This window comes from Anopheles aquasalis, chromosome 3 (genome assembly GCF_943734665.1).
Source record: "Anopheles aquasalis chromosome 3, idAnoAquaMG_Q_19, whole genome shotgun sequence".
NCBI lineage: Eukaryota > Metazoa > Arthropoda > Insecta > Diptera > Culicidae > Anopheles > Anopheles aquasalis.
Genome location: NC_064878.1, coordinates 5,220,001 through 5,238,400, shown reverse-complemented (window position 1 = coordinate 5,238,400; position 18,400 = coordinate 5,220,001). Strand labels below are relative to the sequence as shown.

General features: G+C 49.9%; 7 protein-coding genes across 7 annotated transcripts in view; 1 reads left to right on the top strand and 6 right to left on the bottom strand.

Moving 5' to 3' along the window:
• Window positions 1-249: 249 nt before the first annotated feature.
• On the bottom strand, window positions 250-1,571 carry LOC126579118 (integumentary mucin A.1-like). Its single transcript, XM_050242425.1, has 2 exons — window positions 1,203-1,571; window positions 250-1,121 (listed from the first exon to the last, which is right to left on the bottom strand). Exons 1-2 carry the CDS (start codon window positions 1,303-1,305, stop codon window positions 250-252), a joined length of 975 nt encoding a protein of 324 aa, XP_050098382.1. The 5' UTR covers window positions 1,306-1,571.
• Window positions 1,517-2,662, bottom strand: LOC126574719 (probable DNA-directed RNA polymerase III subunit RPC6). Its single transcript, XM_050235067.1, has 3 exons — window positions 2,598-2,662; window positions 2,141-2,540; window positions 1,517-2,068 (listed from the first exon to the last, which is right to left on the bottom strand). Exons 2-3 carry the CDS (start codon window positions 2,537-2,539, stop codon window positions 1,580-1,582), a joined length of 888 nt encoding a protein of 295 aa, XP_050091024.1. The 5' UTR covers window position 2,540; window positions 2,598-2,662; the 3' UTR covers window positions 1,517-1,579.
• A 181-nt stretch (window positions 2,663-2,843) lies between these two features.
• On the bottom strand, window positions 2,844-8,184 carry LOC126574718 (uncharacterized). The gene is made up of 5 exons (XM_050235066.1): window positions 6,826-8,184; window positions 4,257-4,452; window positions 3,935-4,174; window positions 3,702-3,864; window positions 2,844-3,630 (listed from the first exon to the last, which is right to left on the bottom strand). The coding sequence occupies exons 1-5, from the start codon at window positions 7,736-7,738 to the stop codon at window positions 3,481-3,483; spliced, it is 1,662 nt and encodes a 553-aa protein (XP_050091023.1). The 5' UTR covers window positions 7,739-8,184; the 3' UTR covers window positions 2,844-3,480.
• A 1,308-nt stretch (window positions 8,185-9,492) lies between these two features.
• LOC126575161 (epoxide hydrolase 4-like) lies at window positions 9,493-12,218 on the bottom strand. Its single transcript, XM_050235714.1, has 5 exons — window positions 11,904-12,218; window positions 11,715-11,839; window positions 11,521-11,633; window positions 10,054-10,228; window positions 9,493-9,974 (listed from the first exon to the last, which is right to left on the bottom strand). Exons 1-5 carry the CDS (start codon window positions 12,108-12,110, stop codon window positions 9,566-9,568), a joined length of 1,029 nt encoding a protein of 342 aa, XP_050091671.1. The 5' UTR covers window positions 12,111-12,218; the 3' UTR covers window positions 9,493-9,565.
• A 605-nt stretch (window positions 12,219-12,823) lies between these two features.
• Window positions 12,824-15,425, bottom strand: LOC126577195 (apyrase-like). Its single transcript, XM_050238650.1, has 6 exons — window positions 15,286-15,425; window positions 14,982-15,213; window positions 14,717-14,917; window positions 14,371-14,658; window positions 13,945-14,302; window positions 12,824-13,875 (listed from the first exon to the last, which is right to left on the bottom strand). Exons 1-6 carry the CDS (start codon window positions 15,417-15,419, stop codon window positions 13,427-13,429), a joined length of 1,662 nt encoding a protein of 553 aa, XP_050094607.1. The 5' UTR covers window positions 15,420-15,425; the 3' UTR covers window positions 12,824-13,426.
• Window positions 15,426-15,761: 336 nt separating this feature from the next.
• LOC126577198 (epoxide hydrolase 4-like) lies at window positions 15,762-17,025 on the top strand. Its single transcript, XM_050238652.1, has 2 exons — window positions 15,762-15,935; window positions 16,018-17,025. The coding sequence occupies exons 1-2, from the start codon at window positions 15,762-15,764 to the stop codon at window positions 17,023-17,025; spliced, it is 1,182 nt and encodes a 393-aa protein (XP_050094609.1).
• A 245-nt stretch (window positions 17,026-17,270) lies between these two features.
• The window catches only part of LOC126577197 (uncharacterized), a 1,618-nt gene continuing 488 nt past the window's right edge, over window positions 17,271-18,400 (bottom strand). The window contains exons 2-4 of the mRNA XM_050238651.1: window positions 18,212-18,400; window positions 17,766-18,154; window positions 17,271-17,696 (exon numbers count right to left, since the gene is read on the bottom strand). The exon at window positions 18,212-18,400 is cut by the window's right edge and continues 140 nt beyond it. Coding sequence (XP_050094608.1) covers window positions 17,272-17,696; window positions 17,766-18,154; window positions 18,212-18,400 — 1,003 coding nt within the window. The 3' untranslated portion in view covers window position 17,271. The remainder of the gene's footprint in view (window positions 17,697-17,765; window positions 18,155-18,211) is intronic.

The following is an 18,400-nucleotide window of genomic DNA, read 5'->3' as shown; positions in this document are numbered from 1 at the left end:
TCAACATGCTTATCAATCTCCATCCCTCTTGCCATGAGAAACTGCTGGACTGAGAAAAGACAAAAAGCGAGGAAACTGATAAGACTCGGTTGTGGTTCAGCATTGAGCCGAAAGGGTTATACTGCCAGCTACAGCATATCCAGCATAACATATACCAATCGTATTAAAAAAGAAAGAAGATAGAGTGAATCCGGTTAAACAAATCTATGACGCATGCTTTGAAGCATGGGCGAACATATTAAACTCAATTCATTTATTTATTTCCTCCAGATGCAAAACTTTGATCAACTCAACTGGTGGCCGTGATGTTTTCCGACGAATTGCACTTCGGATGCGACACATTTGATAGATGATAAAGACTAGAACTATTATGAATATGAATATGGCGGCTGCGGAGCAAAAGAAAACGAAATTTGCATTTGCATTTGGTGTTGAGAATGCACTACTAGGTGCAGTCGTTGTTTCCCACTCTGATTCCTGCCTGATGCTGTCTGTCGATTCTGTGACTTCTGCTCTTGTTGCAATGGTCGTTGGAATCGGTTGCGTTGTCGAACGCATCCTGGGGGACGTGAATGTTGTACGCTTAGTTGTGCTAGCTTTAATGGCTGGAGGCTTAGCGGTTGTAGAAATCACCGGTGTTGGCAAGGTAGTACTAGTTATAGGATCAGTCGTTATTTCTGCTTCGAATACGGTTGTTCCATCGGTAGTTGATTCTGTGATCTGTTCCGTTGTCGCAATCTCTGCTGTAGAAATGGTAGTACTTGTTGGATGAGTCGTTATGTCTGCTTCAGATACGGTTGTTATATCCGTAAGTGATTCTGTGACCTCTACTGTTGTCGAAATAATCTCTGGCACCTGTTCCGTTGTAGCAATCTCCGAAGTTGACAAGGTAGTACTAGTTGAATCAGTCGTCGTTTCAGCCCTGGATACGGTTGTGATATATGTAGTTGATTCTGTGACCTCTACTATTGTGGGAATGGTAGCTGGAATCGGTTTTACTGTAGATGTTGTTGTCACTACGTGTGCCCGTGGGGTCAACGGAACAAATCTCGTCGCCCCGGGACTTTTTGTACTCGTCGGTATCTGTACTTCTCGGCGCGTTAAGCGTCGCTCAGCACTCCCTAGCAAATCAAAAGATAAAATGGTACACGGCAAACATTGCTCACTTTCTCACATAAAACTCCTATTCACTAGAACCTTACATCCAGCATGTCCATCTGCCGGAGAAAGCTGCGCGTCACAGATAACAGCCAACAGTAACCACGTGCAGAAAATCAATTCCTGCCAACCGGATCCCTTCAACATCTTGGCAATGCTTTTGCTACTACAAGTCCTGCTGTATCGAATATTCAAGAACCGCACTTCAAACCGATGCAAAGCAAACTAAAAGTGAAATTCTTTTCCACTAGCTCACCCTGCACTCGGGTACTATCATCATCCTTATCACACTCTTTTATATATTATTTACGAAGAAACCAAAACGTTGACGCATGTATTGAATGATTGCCTCATGCTGTTTAATCTGTACCTTTCTATTTTTACTGCTTTAAAGCCTTCCAGTCGTACAATTTTGTCCAACTCAGTCCAACCACTCACTGATGTAAGTGCACAGTTTGGGTGTGATTTCACCACAATCAGAACAGTTTTTGATGACTGGACAAATACCGCACGGCATCTGCACTAGTCCCGGTGGCTCCAGCGGGGACTCGATTGCACGGTACAGAAATCCGCCGTCCATGTTTGCGATTCGCTCCGCTTTCCCATCATACACCACCGTCTTGAGAATCGTTTCCAGATCGTCCTCGTCCAAGCTTATCTTACTGATGCCCAGATCGGAGATAAACCGGTGCACATCGGCGACGGAACATACGGACAGTTTCTGTACCGCCAGCGGTCCTTCGCCGCTCGTGCGCGCCGAATCCCGTTTCATGCGGAGAAACCGTAGGCACTGCTGGTTCAGTACGTCGACGAACTCCGCCTCAAAGTCCTGATCCTGATACCACGCTCCTCCCGTTATGGAACGATCCGGTTCCAGGTTGTACAGCATGTAGACCTTCTTCTTGCTGGCCTATCGGGTGTAGAGAGGAGCGAGATTAGCGAACGATGGGACTCGAAAGGGGACTGGACCGAACGGACTTACGTTAACGGATTTGACCGCTTTTATCAGCTTCTTGTTTTCCAGCTGTTTTAGCACTTTTGTCAGCTGCGTCATTACGAGATTGGACTTCACGCGTATATCCCGTATCCAGATGCCCTTGTTGCCTCCCTCCTCGACAATCGTGTAGATAACACGCTCCTCCGCGTCGATGTCCTTCGGGACGTTCGATTTCTTGCCCGGGTCTTTCAGCCGGTAGATCAGCGTCGTGCCTTTCTTCAGGATCTCGAGCACACCATCCGCCAGCAGTTTGTTGATGGCCTGCAACCGTTGTTCTACCGGTACCGTCTTCAGCCCCTCCGACAGGTCATCGTTGGTGATACCCTCCGGTTTTTCTCGCACCAGGCCGATTATTTCGAACCCCACCGTGGCTATTTCGTCCATCCTGCAAAGGAAAACCTGTTCATGCATTTGCTTTCCCGAGTCCAAGGAAGATACTTACTGCACGGACGCGGATGCTCCGGATTTAAAACACGTTCGTGGCCGAAAAGAGCGATTTTGTTTTGATTTCGTTTGTTTGTGTTTTTTTTTTGCTTTTTTTTCTCAAACTAAATTGCTTCTATTTCATCGACCATCACTGTAAATGTCATTTTTGAACTTGAAACACTGAAAATGACCGTTAATTAAAACCTTACAAACGTCAACCACATTTGTAGGGTTCTGTAGCCCGTTTTAAATTGCCAACAGCAAGACAACGTGTTTCGCAAGAATAAAGAAAAGAAACCACGCCGAGCATATTACGTTGCATTTCTGTATTTCGCTAAATGATAGTATGGATATTCATGCCTGCGCGTGTGTGGATTTAATTTACTTAATAATCATAACAGTTCAGAGTATTTCGTCACTTTATCTACGAGACTGCGCCGCTTGCTTCCGCTCTCACTCTTCATCCCTCCTTTATCTCAGACCGTCGTCTCTGCTACTTGCACCTTTTCTACCCACTAATGCTAGCCTTGATGTGTTAATTGTTCGTGTACTTTTGTGGAATACTAGATCATTTGATTACAAAATGATTATCAGTCCTTTCCGTTTCCATGTCACCATGAGTGCACACTACACCGTTCTCCGGTGCATGCAGAACGTTCACTATACATGCTAATTCAATTCATTGTTACCTAAACGTTGCTCATCCCTCGCATGATTGAACCACAGCCCCTTGCGCACGACCTGCCACTTACGGTCCCAGCGGCTGGCAGCGTCTCCGTCTTGCAGAATTAACAGATTAAGCGTGATTATGTTTCTGCGCTTTCTCCCTTCATTATTGCACTACCAGGAATATTTACAGAGCGGTCCCCGGACCCGAATTCAGCGCTACGAGCGGCAGCTCACTGCAGCTGATATTTTTCCATCTCTAGCAGTTGATCGTAAAGATTGTCCTGGTTGGGCAGAAATCCCACCACCAGCCAGCCAAAGATGGCACCGACGCTACGCGCTATCGAGAGGGCATTCCAGATGCTCAGCACTTTATTTGTTTCCTGTGGCAGAATGAAGGATTGCGTTTGAGTTTCCTTTACAACGACCTTCGTTTTTCGCTTGGAACACTTACCAGCTCCTCCTCCCAAACGGTGACGTTCAAAGTCGGCGTTAGATACAGCCGTTCATCCATCGAGCCAGCCGATAGGCTCAGTATGATCGTCATCACGTAGATCATGATAACGAAGACTGACCGGAAGGAGATATTGGAATCACCACCGTGCGCAATGTCCACGCTGCGAAATACAAAACAGTCAACAACAATCTCTCACTTCTGCGTACACTTCCTCCTTCTTTCTGCCTTACCGATCGAATATCGAAACCATGCAAACGATGGCCAAGCAGTAGAAAGTGTTGGCGTACACCTCGGCAAAGGATGAATAGTGCCGGATCGAGGCTTCCATCCAGTCGTACGGTTTGGTCGTGCAGATCAGTAACAGATGCCCGAACGCTAGGCCACCGAGCAGCCCGTGGCAGATGGTCGAAAGAAGGTGCCACACCCGCTGAACTGCACAGGACAGATGCACGGAGGTGCTTATTGTATTGCTGCAAAAACGGACAACACATGTCGTTAGAGTCAGGACTTGCTTTTTTTTGGCAACCTCTCACGGGGAGACACCCTTTATACCTATTGCTTTCCGGATCACCACCAGCAATCATTGCCGTCGTTTTATGGTAGGAGTACGTATTGTCCACTGGTCGGTAACCGCTGGCAGTCTGTATGTACATTTTGTCGATCCTCGTCGGTGCTCCTTCGGTCGTCGGTGACACCACCGGCGTGAAGGGGTTGTAGATCTCTCCATGGTAGCTCAGAAGATCATCAGCTGCAAGAGTGAAAGCGTAGAAGCGACAGTATAAGCACGGATCATTTGCTAAAAGTTCCAGTAGTTCTCCGGAAATCCTCCCCCAGGCCTGCAGACCACCGGCCACCGAAGAAACGTCTGCTCGCCACGTCTTCTCGAGCTAATTAGTTAGCGGCTCGCCTCGTACAGCTCGTAAGAAATAATCAGCCAAAACGAAAAGCTCCAGATAGGTCGGATCGTAATTTCTTTCGACGGCTTCACCCACCGCCCCCCCCCCCCCTCACCTACGTGAATGGAATACACATTTCCAAGGGAATGCCAGCGACCGGTAAATGTCAACGGTGGTGGCTTTCCGGCTCGAAAGGGAAAGGTCACGCCATCTTGTTAAAGTTCACGGCACAGTATCTTATCTTTTCTTCTTCTGGGAAAAGGGCTCCCTCGCACGGGCAGCAAATGGCGCAGATAGATCCAGTAAGGGGACAGCAAGAATACGATAAGGCACCTACTCGTAAGCGTGCAGCAAAAACAGACACACCAGGTCGCATCGAATGTCCTTAACTGTTTCATAAAAAAAAAGGGAGCTCGATGGGAATTTTGTTGGATACAAAAGTCTCCAAATCATACTTTTGGTTGAAGGGAAACAGGTGAACTCACTCTTACAACCCCAGTGTTCCCATAGCCCATCAATTGGCGTGGCGAGGCTTCGAGTTTCCGAGAGGAGAAGGTCTCTTAAATCTGTCTAAAAGCGCCATTCGCTACGCTGCTGTTCTTGGAATGCTTCAAACGACGAAGCTAAATTTGGACGCCAAACGCCGAAAACGACAACGGCGGTGGCTAGAAGATGAAAAGAAAACAGGGCGGCCACCAGCAATAATAGAAATATTGATAAAACCCCACCTCTGCTCGTTTGGCCACCCAACCGGGGAGTGACGTCATTGCGCCCGACAAAGGCAACAGCACAGAACCCGAAAATGGTCCGAGATAGCAGAACACACGCGCCCGATGATGCTCGAGAACCTTTCGCTCTTTCTCTCTCTCTCTCTCTCTCTCTCTCTCTCTCTCTCTCTCGATCCTGCGAAAGTCCTGCAAACCCATCCACCCACGTACGCCCGATTGCGGGCGTCATCGCAATTGCTGGCCACGTCCCGGTAAGGACGTTGTTTTGAGTGTCGCCGACGCGAGAGAAACGGAAACGGGCGAGAGCTAAAATGGTTCCATTCTGGGCCATACCATGAGGCCCCAACGCCGACTGCGTACTCTGCAGTACGATAGGAGTCACATTCACGCATCTATTACGGATTATCATTCCCCGATATCGATTAGCCCAAAAGCAATTTACAATACGAAATACGCAGCGAATGCGAGGGTTCTAATGGAGCTATTCATAGATTTCCCTACCGTGGCTGCTGCAAAGGACTTTTAGTAACTCCGCCAGGGGCCACCAGAACAAATGGCTGAAGCATGGCAATTTAACCTTTTTTTGTAAATTGGATTAGATTTTTCCCTTCGCTAGCAGCACCGGAGAAAAAAAGCTCCAACCAAAGGTGGAAATCCTTTTACCATCTTTATACCCTTTATCATCCCATAAGTCCTTTTGATCTATGATTCGTGTTGCGCCGACCGGATGTTCCCGGATGAAACATTAACATCTTACATCGGAATCGGTCGCAAAGCCGGACCAGGCCCAGCAACAGAAGCTCCTCGCTTCGCCTGAATCGCAAAAACGAAGACCAAAGACCCGGGCAAAAACAACAGCAAAAAAAAATAGAAAGAAAACTGAAACGGCAATGTTGATGTTCCGCCCAACCATTACGTGACCATGATTCCGTAAATCGGCTTTATTACGGCGGGGAAACCGTCGGTACGGTCACTTCCTCGAGGGTAATCTAATTATCCTGTTACCACATCGTACCCCGCTGTGCTCCGTTCCCTTTTTCCCATATCTGCCGTAAACCAATGGAAAGCATTTGGGGAGCACCCTTACCGTCTACGCCTTCTGGCGATCAATGATCGACCGAGAATGGATCAAGGGCGCCCACAGGGTCCACCCAAAATCTATTCCTCCACGACCTCGCACCTTGGACAGAATTAAACAATTTGCCTCCAAACGTCGGCCGAGGTTGACCATCGGAAAACAAAAAAAAACCCACACCGAGTTGGTGCTCTCGACGCTGACGCGAAGAGCAGAACTCTCCTATAAATAGCCGTGAACTAATGCGATCCAACCTCGCCTTCGGTCGGTCACCGGGGGGGGCACCCGAAGCGGGTGTTCTACCAGCACACCCACGTGCTGGAAACTGAAAACCACCGGGCCGGGCCGGGCCGGGCCGGACCGGAGGTTAATTTTAGAACCGGCTCACCTGCACCGCCCTCTGTCTGGGGCCCTATACTAACCGTGGGATGATCTGGTACCGGACGCCCGATGGTCGGACGGTTGCAGCTGATGGGCCTTCCGTTCCCGCTGGGATTTCGTTTTCCGGTGAACACGCCGATCCTCGAGATGTTCCGGAATCTCCAGGTCGCCCGATAGTGATGCATCGTTAAAGTCGGAGCACTGCTTCAGGTAGCGCATCAGCGTTTCGTTGGCCTGCCGCACCTCCATCTCCCCAGCGGCCAGCATCTTCCGCTCGCGGCGTCTCCTGGACTCCGATTTGCTTCGCTTGCGCCTCGGGCTCTTCTCCAGGCTGCTCCGGCTGCGGGTACTCCGCTGTGCTGGACTCTTTTGCGGATCCGACAACGATTGGACCTTCAGCTGCCGATCCATGTACCCGAGGATACCCTTCTGGATCTTCTCATCCCCTGGACCACCCGGTACCGTCTCGAGGGTGGCCACACCACTCTCCAGATCAACGGCAACCACCTCTACCGTCGCTTCCGTCGGTTCATCCACAAGTGTGGCCTCGCCAGGGACAACGACCGGTGTGCCACCGGGCTCGGTCGGTGTACGTGACTTCCCTCGACGCCTTGTCCTCACCGTGACACCATCACTCGACGGTGGCTGTTGGTTGCCAGCCAGCGAGGTCGTAACACTGGCACTGCTGGCATTCGTTGTTGTGCTACCCGTGCCACTGTTGTTCTCGGGCGTATCAGGACGCCGCACTACCCGGATAAGGGTTGACGTGGATCTATTTTTAGTACCCTCGGGCTCCGCGGATTGGTCTCCCGTTGCCCCATCGTCACGCCGGATCTCCGATTGTTCGAGCTGCTCCAACCGTTGCGGTGTGGCGCTACGCCTCGAACGTCGGTGCGTCGTCCGGCCAGCCGACGCCTTCGACGATGGCTGGTGGACCCGTGCCGCCGATTCCATTCCTTGATCACTCCCTCCTCCCACTCACACACAAACCGACGGTGCGGTGCGCACTAACAGACGCTGCCACGAAACCACGTCACTTGCTTGCTAGGCCCTCGGTGAACGGCACTCTACCACCAAGGATAGGCCATCGAGCGCTCGCCCTCGAGGATAATTGGATGGAGCAGCAGCACTGCAGGAAAATGCACTTGGCACTTGCGCTAGGAAGGGGAATGCAGCTCCATGGGAAACATCCGATAATAAGGGGAGTCCAAACACCAATCACCACACACCGGGAGCAGCGACACAGGGGACACCCGTGCACCGAGGGAAATACAGAGGGCTAGGGCCTAGTCCTGGCGTAGGTTCACAGGGCGCCACTGTTCACTCCTAGATCTGCCCAATGACTACTGAAGATGGCCGCGAGATATCGTGCCAACGGTGCACGGTGGTGCCGCGCGCGTGCAGTTATTGCGTAGTGCGGCCAATCAAGAGTACTGGTCCAATAATATAATGCCCAGCATGGGCTTCGGGTGCGGGCTTCGGTTGAAATCACCGCCCCCTCATACCGTGGCCCTCCGGGAAGGGCTCATGCGCAGTACTGGAGCCCGGTTCGAGCGAGCGAGCGAACGAACGAGCGCTATCGATCCATCTTCGGCGGAACCCCAGCGGCCGGTAACCGCCAAGTGGCAGAAAAGTGGCAGGAGAGTCAGGTGCGCTCCAAACAAAAACATGTCCGTCCGTTCGTCCTTCCGTTCCGTCATCATCGCCGCCTGTTCGGACAACTCACGGAGCAGATTGAGGACGTCATCGAAGAAGGCCGCCAGTAGAGGAAACAATAAGTAGAAGCACAGCGAATCGCCCTTTTGCTGTTGCGTTGCTCGATCGAAGTAACCCATCGTTGGGTTTGTAACGTACGTTGTTGCCATGGAGGGCAAATGGTGACAACAGTATCCTTGGAGGTTGTCAGGATGTAACTGATATCAACAATCAGTGAATGCAGTACAAACAACCAAACAAAATCGAAAATATATATTTTGGGCCAAAGATACAGATGGCAACAGGACAGGATTCAATACTCCAGAGAATCAGAGCAGATTCTGTGCTCGGCGTTGTCCTTTTGCCTAAAAACCCGATTGCAACATGTCGGCCACACGTGTGTCTGTATGCGTAATGGCCATTCGCTCAACCGTTCGCTCAGGATGAAGCGAATGAATGAACCGTAGTAAAAAGCCAGATAGACATCCTCCTGATCGAGGAGGGTGGGGGAGGACCACTGGTGAAGGAGTCCGTTCGGTCCGCTGAAGCAGAACGTCGCTCGTCCTTATGACGTAAACTTCGGCTGATGACGTCAATCGCGAACACCCGCTGCGTAACCACCCGCGGGAGGTGAGAAGGAGTGAAGGTGTCCTTTCGGATTTTTCGCTTCGGCTTCGGAGTGTTGACTGGTGCCCGTTGGTTTGGGGGGTCCTCGCCCGCTCCAGGCTTCTATTTGTTTCTATGTGTGCGCCAAAGAGAAAGAGAAAGAGAGAGAGAGCAAGGAGAAGAGAGACCCTTGGACCATTCGGCCGAGCATTAAAATTCACCGGCTGTAATAACGGTGGCCACCCAGCGATCCCGCGATGGTTTAAAGGTTAAAAGGAGCACGGTAGGAAAGGAAGTAGCGCAGAGCGAACCACAAAGTTGTTTCAACAACCTGCGCCACCGAAAAGTTCACGTCGACAGAAAAGGAAAAAAAAAACATGGGAACCAGGGAAGTTGGCCCGTTTTGTGGGAGGTTGTTACGAGGTTTCTTTAATAAATAAAATTAACAGCAATAACAACAGGTAGTGGTAGTGCAGCTTCCTACTTCTTCGCCAGAAACTCACGCATGTAACGGTTGACCAGTTCGGGTTTGTGTTGCTGCACAAAGTGATCGGCACCGGGCACAACACGGAACTCTAGGTTTTCAAAATCCTTCTGCAACAGCGGACCCGTCTCTTGCGACACGTACAGATCCTTCTCACCCATCAGATACAGACCGGGAGCGAACGATTTCGGATTCGGGGGAGGCAGTTCGCCCGCGAAGAAGCGCAGATTCTCCCGGTAGTAATTAATCGGATAGGTGAGTGCGTCAGGCTTGGAGAAGGTGTACTTGTACGCTTCGATCACCTCCTCACCACCGTGCTCACGGAAGATCATCTTGAAGATCCGATAGTCCATCAGCTGCAGGAAGAACTCGGGGAGCCAGGGCATCTGGTAGAAGAAGATGTACCTGTGAGGGTAGAGGAACGAGAGGAGCATGAATATCGGTATAACAGTTGTTTGCCGGATTACCTCTCGAGAACACGTACCAGGACATTTTGAACTGGGTTTTGCTGGTGGAGTACAGCTGGCGGGCGACTCGCCGCGACGGCCCATCCATCATGATGTATCGGTCGACGAGGTCCATATGTTTGGTGACAAAGTGCCACCCAATCACTGCACCCCAATCGTGGGCCACTAGAGTAAACTTCTCCCGTCCGGGCGCTGTAAATGGGAGGGAAATAGATGAACAATCAATTTGTTAATTTAGAGCTCGTTTGTTAAGCATCTTTTCTCAAATAGTCACCAATTTTTCCTTTTTTTGTGAAAAAAAGGTTTTTTTAAAATTGTCTTTCATTGATTTCTGTTTTCGTAGTACTTAAAACATATAAGTCTTAATTTCAACAATAACTTAAAGGGTAATTTTGGTGCCATTTGGTAGATCAATGCGTGCTACCAACACATTAAATATACTCATCGAAGGTTCAACCTTATCTACAGTAACCAAAATAGGTCGATCGTAACAGGTATTACGCCAACGGCTTCGGGGTGTAAATTGAATGCACACGATCTCACCGACGGTAAAAGTGGTAAACCGAAAGTGGCGATCACCAAAGATCGTAGAGCGACGAGTACCTCTCGAATGTGTTTTTTTTTTACGGCCACCCCTATCCCGCCAACTTTTGTCAACAGTTGCGTCTCCATCCGTTCGGTTCGAACAAATTTAGGCGTCTCCGAAATCCAAACGGTAAACCTCCCATCCCGATCCCAACAGTTTGTCACACCTATGGCCCGGCCCATGCTGCCTGTAGCGCATCGGATTACGCAAGGCTGCGTGGATACATCATCATCATCAGCCTTGTGGACAAACTATCGATCATTTTATCTCGGTGCTTTTAATCGCCCAAAAGCCCACCTGACCATGATCAGCCTCTTGGTCAAGGTCACGCCGAACCAACACACCGCGGTCAACGGTTAGATTGATTACACTCTGTCACCAAAAAAAAAAGGTTTGGTTCGAACGTTAACGGCTCGCTGTTGACCCTCACCAAGGAGAGGGCCAACGTTTTTGTTTTATGTTAATTGATCGTAAAATAGGGAATTCGTCGAACGAGCAGCTTTTCTGCGTCTAATTGTCACCGATACTGGGGCCAGGAAATCGCATTGCACTGTTTCCGCCTTCCGCGGCAAGGCTGAGAGTGACGGTGTTACGGTAAAGTGAATTCTCATGCGCTGCAAAAAACCGCGAGGTACACGGTGAGGCTCAAACACTGTATTTAGCCAGACCCCATGACAACGCGGTTGTGCGACGCTCATTGGCATTGGATTTCATAATCGGTCCAAATTACTGGTCCATCGTCAAGCGAGCGAGCTTATCTAGCGCCCCGTTTGCCGTTTCTTATCATATTCAGCTGCTCAATCAGTAGCGGCTGGCGTCTTGGGCTGTGAAAGAGTGTACTTTGGACACATCCCGGTCCCACGCTGTACCCGGCTGATTGTGCGCACCGCCCACTTACCTATGCCACGCACCAGACACCGGATGTCTTCGGTCATGTTGTCAATTCGGTACGCGAACCGATACTGGGGTTTCTCCGTGTCGCCGTATCCGCGCATATCCAACGCCACCACCCTGCGAATGGGAAAATGAACCCCCGTGTGATCTCTCCACCTGATTTGCAGCGATCGCATCAGCTGCCCTGAGGCCACCTACCAGTAATCTTTAGAGAATTCCTTTAGCTGGTGGCGCCACGAGTACCAGAACTCCGGAAAACCGTGCACAAACACCATCAGTGGCTTCGAATGATCCCCAGCCTCGACGTAGTGTATCCGAATGCCCTAAACCGATCCAAACCAAATGAAACATAACACGCGCCTGTGATCTGATGATGCCACAACTTACGTTTGCATTCTGGTACTTGTGCACACCATAATCCTGCTTCTCCAGACAGGCCGGCGGCGTTGGCCGTTTCTTCGGTATCCAGAATTTGGTGTGCGGTTTCGTGACAAACAGCACGAGAATACCGAACAGCACGCGTGCACTGTGGAACGCGCACAGTGCGTACGCCACCACGAACGAGATCGATTCACGGATGTAGTAGACAACCATGCTGGTAGCGCGGAGCCAGGGGCAACGCAGGCCACGGGGACACTTTAGAATCGTTTACGAACCAGACGGGGGGTGTGCTCGCGATGTGTTGTTCGCGAGATTCGTCCACTCACTGACGGTCGCCGCGATCGCCAGTGATTCTAGTGCGGCGTCCCGGGTTCCCTTCCAACGACAACGCGATAAGCCGCCACCGGCGAAGCAGAGAGAGAGAGAGAGAGAGCGATCCGAGCTGTGATGATGAGCCAGAGAGTCACCAGAGTCGGTATTGGGCAAACAAACAATGATTGTTAGCTACACGGCAGCGAGACGAATTAATATTTGTTTAGCTTTGATCAAATAATTTATTTAACATTCGATTGAACAAATAATGCTCGAGTTTGCAACGTTTTTTTACCAGTTCTTATTTTTTGAGGAGTTTCTTATTAAACCGTTTTATACATTTTTGGTTAATTGCCTTATTTTTCAACATTAATTTGCTACCATATAAATGTTATAATAGTGTTAGTTTTTATTTTTGAATAGACTATTTCCATAAAATGATATAGATGTCGAATAACAATAATCTACTGTGCTTTACAATTGTAAGTAAATACTGTTAGCATTTAAAATCGATTTTTAAAATAAAATATCGCCTCAGAAACATTTCATTGCAATAACTGTACTGCGCTGTACCAGTGAAAGAGTTATTCACTGCAGGCATACCGCGTGAAGGTGCGATTTGTATCAGCAACAGTTGGGGTGTGTCCGTGTCAGGGAGCCATTTATAGGTATAGTGCTGATGATACCGTCATCGAGCCACTACCACGAGCGACACATAAATACGGCGACTCTTTTGTGTATCGGATGCGCCAGAGCATGATAATATGGTAGCTGACGGGGCCGATGATTACGATGATGATGACGAAGCTCGTAATTCCGTGACCCGCCCAAGGGAGGGAAGCTGCGCCAAACCGACGATGCTCGGTACGCGAAGGCGTAGCACAGTGTTCAATGGTAGCCTCAGAGTGCACTGTGCCGTATAATGATTTTGCAGTCCAATTGATTACTTTCGACAGCAGAAACTTTTGAGAAAGGTACGATGAACAATCAAGAAAAGCGCATCACCGTGGGCTCCGTTCCATCCCGAGACAAATTGCGATCAATGATTGGCAGAGGGGAGAGAGTGATTCATATACAAGCACAAGCGTGAGAAGCGATGAAGCTTCTGAAGATGTTTAATGTAGTAAACATGCGCGAATGCTAAATTAACTAAACACTTATTACGTGAGATCATAATTAATGCTACAAACCATCGTTGTCAATTTATTAATTTAGGCTCACGATGTAACCGTTCCACTGGTGATGAACCTACCGCTAGGGACGTTCTGCTCGGTAACTACTTTTAACTTTTTCAAATATCCAATGAAAACATCCGAATCAAGCGGTCCAATTTGCCGATCGATACTCTCGAGGGCCCACTTGAATCCATCTTTGCCCGAGGCGAGAAAGGACAGTGTCACCACTTTATAGGTGGCCGTTCGGTTCAAGGGTTTGTAGCGCTTACTGTGCAGATCTTGCACCTCGATCGTAATTACCCTACCGTAGGGTTTACGATCGAGATCGGCCACGATCTTGATCCCCGAGACCTGCATCACGTTGAGACGCTTGCTCGCGTCCCACACCACCGAATGTTCGATGAGGTTCCACAACGAATCACCCCGTAGCGTCAGCAACTCGACGGAGTTGGAAAACGGAGCAGCACCGATAGCATCTTCATTAGTGATGTCTAAAGAAATCAAAGTGGAACATTACATTATTGTGCATTTTATGTTGGTGCGATTGATCACTGGTTTACCTCCGCTTGGGATGGGTGTTCTGAAGTTTCCGGCATTAACAATCGCTACCGGATGGAACGTTTCGTTGGTGTAGTAATCGGCGATTGCATCCGCAAAGGAGCTACCCAGTCGGCACTCACGCGTACGGCACGTCTCCTGCTCAAGATCGATCTTCGTTTCGGCGATCTTTGTCGATGCGTAGGACTGCACTTGCTTGCGTAGCTTTTTCACCAACCTAAACGTGCTACCATGCTGATAAACATCGTGCCGCATGTACACCGGAAAGCCTTCCCAGTACACAATCTCACCATCCGCATCGAAATACGTCGTCAAGCGGCCGATGTACTTACCGTACGCATACGCTTGCACAATCAGTATCTGATGGATAATCGAGTTCATTTAACTTAGAGGCAATACAACGCGTGATTCGTGAGCCACTACATTACCTTTCTGCCATTGGCGTTCTCGATCACCACCGGATATTCACCCTGGATGGTATCCTGCTCGTTATGCGGTTGCTCGGAGTCGGGAGAAAACAGGAACGAATGTGAATGACCACCAACGATCACATCCACATGATCGCCGGCATCAAGCGCAATTTGCTTATCGATCTCTAGCCCACAGTGTGACAGCACGATAATGATGTTAACTCCACGTTGCTTCAGCTTTTCGGCTTCAGCACGCACCGTGGCAATGGAATCTTTGAATTCCAAGTCTCCTGTTTTGGATAATTCCTGCAGGACGAATGTTATCAGAAAACTGTCCTCGATGCCTTCCACCTTACCACCGTACATTGGTTTTATCGTAGATCACTCCAATGATTCCGATTGACCGTTGCTGGCGTTCAATGATCAGCGATGCAGGAAGCTTCGGAATTCCGCCCGAACTGTCGATCAAATTGGAAACCAACGTTGGAATTCCCACCGATTGAAGATGGCTCAAATAGGGTGCCAAGCCCTCCAAACCATCGTCGAACTCGTGATTACCGAGCGTCTAACAAAAAGATAGTACCAAGGGTGAGAATCGTCGCAAAATCGTGCCGTTACGAACGTCATACCATCGCATCGGGATGCAGCAGTTCCATAAACTGGGCTACGACTTTCCATCGGTGATAATTGTACCAAATGGTTCCCTGATAATTATCCCCGGCATTTAACATCAAGGGCGTGTGGTTGTGGAACTCACTCCTTAGCTTGGAAACGGCATACTGAATGCGTGCAATGCCCGCGATGCACTCTTCACCAAGATCGGACTTACATTTTGACGATTTGTTTGATGTCTCATCGAATCTGTGCGGTTGGTGAATGAAAAACGAAATTGAAGCAAACGCGCTGCGCTGTTTAACGATGCCTGTTTGTTACCTAGCATGTAGATCGTTCATGTGAATGAGAGTTAGGGGGAACAAATTATGGAGCTCATCTCGATTCACAGGAAGATGATCCGTTGCACCGAGCTGCACACTAACTGAAGCCACAACTATCAACACTTGCCACATCTTAAAACTATGATTGAAAGCACTGCCAGAGAACCAGAGAAGGGTCGCTATTTTATATTCCTCGCTCCTATTGAACTATCATAAACGGCTGAACAAACACCACTGGCAATGCTTGATCAAATGTAAATATTGGAATGGAATCCACTCGTACCTGATCAATCGCTTATACAGCGAAAGTTAGTCAATCCGCTCACCGATCGCGCATTTCCTGGCGTGCAATGGCGATCACTGCAAAATCGATGCGTGCTCCCACCAGAAACCCTCGCTCGATCGGTCGCCCATGACGATCGTCTAGTATAAAACTAAATCAAACGCCAACTCGCGCCCGCCATTATTGCCGCCATGGATACGCTAGTAGTCGGTTTTGTGAAGCGCGTAGTGTTGCTCTGTCGTCAGTTCCTGCAGTGTTTGATCAGGTGGTGCCATCTGACGTACTGGGCACCAGTAGTTCGCAAACACCCGCCAGATGTAATGAAGCCTGGCAGGTGGGGAAAGCATCGGTACCTAGAAGTGCACGTAAGTGAGTCCGGTCCACGGTGATCCAGGCAATCCATTCCAAAGCGACGAATGATTCAATTTTCACTCCCCTCTTTAACAGAAACTACAGATCCATTACGTCGAAAGTGGTTCCAGCAGTAAGCCGTTGATGCTATTTCTGCACGGCATTCCTGACTTTTGGTACTCGTGGCGCCAACAGATCAAACAGTTCTCCGAAGACTACTGGACGGTCGCGATCGATCTGCCCGGTTGTGGTCAGTCCGATGAACCGCACTACGACATCACGTACAAGCTGAACAACCTCACAAGGCTCGTATGTGATTTGATGGATGGCCTTGGCAAGAAGGATTGCATTCTCGTCGGTCATGGCGGTGGAGCGCTCGTCGGATGGCAGCTCCTCAACCAATGCCCACAACGCGTCTCCAAGTACATCATGATGGGTCTTCCCTCGATGGGTGTGCTGCAGGAGCTCCATCAGCGTGGCGTGATACCGCTAAGCGTTCAAGCGGAGGCACTGTTCCTATGCTTTCCGCAGCTACCGTCACTATTCGCTCGTTCGGGTGATTTCCAGCTGGTGGATCGCATGTTGGCACACTTTGCCAAACCGGCAGATATTGAAGCGTACAAGTATACTTTGTCACAACCCGGTGCTCTCAAACGATACCTGAAGGCTTATCGAGAAAATTTTAGTGATTTCCTGATAGAAGAATACGATTTCCAGGAGCGTAAACCATCGCGAACTCCCGGCTTGTTCCTTGTAGGTGACGAGGATCGTTGGATTCCGCTGGAAGATTGCTGTTCCCTGCTGATCGATCACTATCAACCGCTGGAGGTACGCTATGTGCCACGAACCGGGCGCTTCTTGCACCAAGAGGATCCAAAAACCGTCAATCGATTGATGCGGATATTCCTCAACGATAAGCTGGACCACTCGAAGGCCAGCGTGGAGATGCCGCCGGTGACAAAGATCATCCAGAAGGAGGTTTGTGAAAACTGTCACGGAAAACATCACAGCACAGCGGAGCAGCATGAAAACTGTTCCAAGCACTGCGACGGTGAAGCGCATCGGCATTTGCTGTCGAAAGCTAGAATACCAATCTGCTCTTGAGCGTAAAACACGATCGGTTAGTGAAAATCCAATTGAAGGTGCTTTATTACCAGGTAACGTTTCACTTTGACACTTTAGTAAAGTGCAATAAAACTCAATTCTAAAGAATCACTACAAATTATATGCAACTACACCACACATCCATTGGACTCACGCAAATCGGATTCACTGGCACACGCTACTGCTCACTCGCGTGTAGACACCACGGATAGTAGAGTGTCACGCACCACCCCTCGGGGGGGACAGCTAATCCTCATCGGTCAACTGCCGGAGCACCAGTAACTGTTCCTGCTCACGAATCGTTTCACGCGTTTGCACCGATCGCTGACGCCACAACCGTGCCGCACGCAACAAACTCTGCGGATCATCTGGCATGGCCGTGTCGGTTCCGTCCGGTTCCGAAGGTCGTTGCCCAGCCGGCCTCGAGTGGCCACCAGAATGCGATGGCTGGGCCTGACGCATACCGATTACACCGAGCTCCAGATCGACCGCTTTCTGGGGCAACCGTTCGGGAAACTCTTTGGAAAAGGACGAATCCGAACTGCTGACACTGGAGCAGGAAGTCGATTCACCCCAGGCCGTCCGCTGGCGGCGTCGGCGGCGTGCCTTGGTGACGATACTGCCCACAACGGGTTCACCGGACGTTAGCTGGGCTTTTATCTTGACCGGATCTGGAAAGAGGCATGTTCCAATTTGCTCTCACGCTGATTTCGGTTATGTTGCTCTGGCTTTTGACTTACCTGCCGTTGAAGGCCGTTCCTGGTCACGAAGTTCCACCGTTACACGACGTTCGATTGATGCCGTTGTTGGACGGCGTGGTGCATGACTGGGAACCGGTGGTCCACGGGGACGCTCACCCAATCCCGTCACCTCCCAGCGCTCACGCTGTCCTTCCTCCAGGCTACCCGAACTCGACGAGCGATACTCAGAGCTCGAAAGATCCGTTTCCTCATCTCGGCCCACATCACTGAATGGGATCGCGTTGAGGCAGCGCAACTGCGGAATATTGGTCTTTAGCATCGGCCGGAAGGACGGTCCCTCGGAGACAAAGTTCTCACGCAGATCCAGTGACTCGAGCTTTTCGCAGAGCGCCAGAAAGGTAACGCTGCCGGGATCCGTTATCCGGTTCCTGGAAGTAGATTATCGCGATCAGTTGCAGGCCATTTTGTCCGCTCCTGGTACTTACCCTTTGAGGCTGATTTTCTTTATGTTGATCAGATTGGTGCACGGTCCCACTTCCTCGATCAGATTGTAATCGGCCACGAGCTCCTCCAGCGATTCCAGTCCGGTGGTACCATCCAGATGCTTCAGGCTACAGCGCGACACGTTCAGGTAGCGTAGCGAGGTCATATCGCAGCCCAGATCACGTAACGTC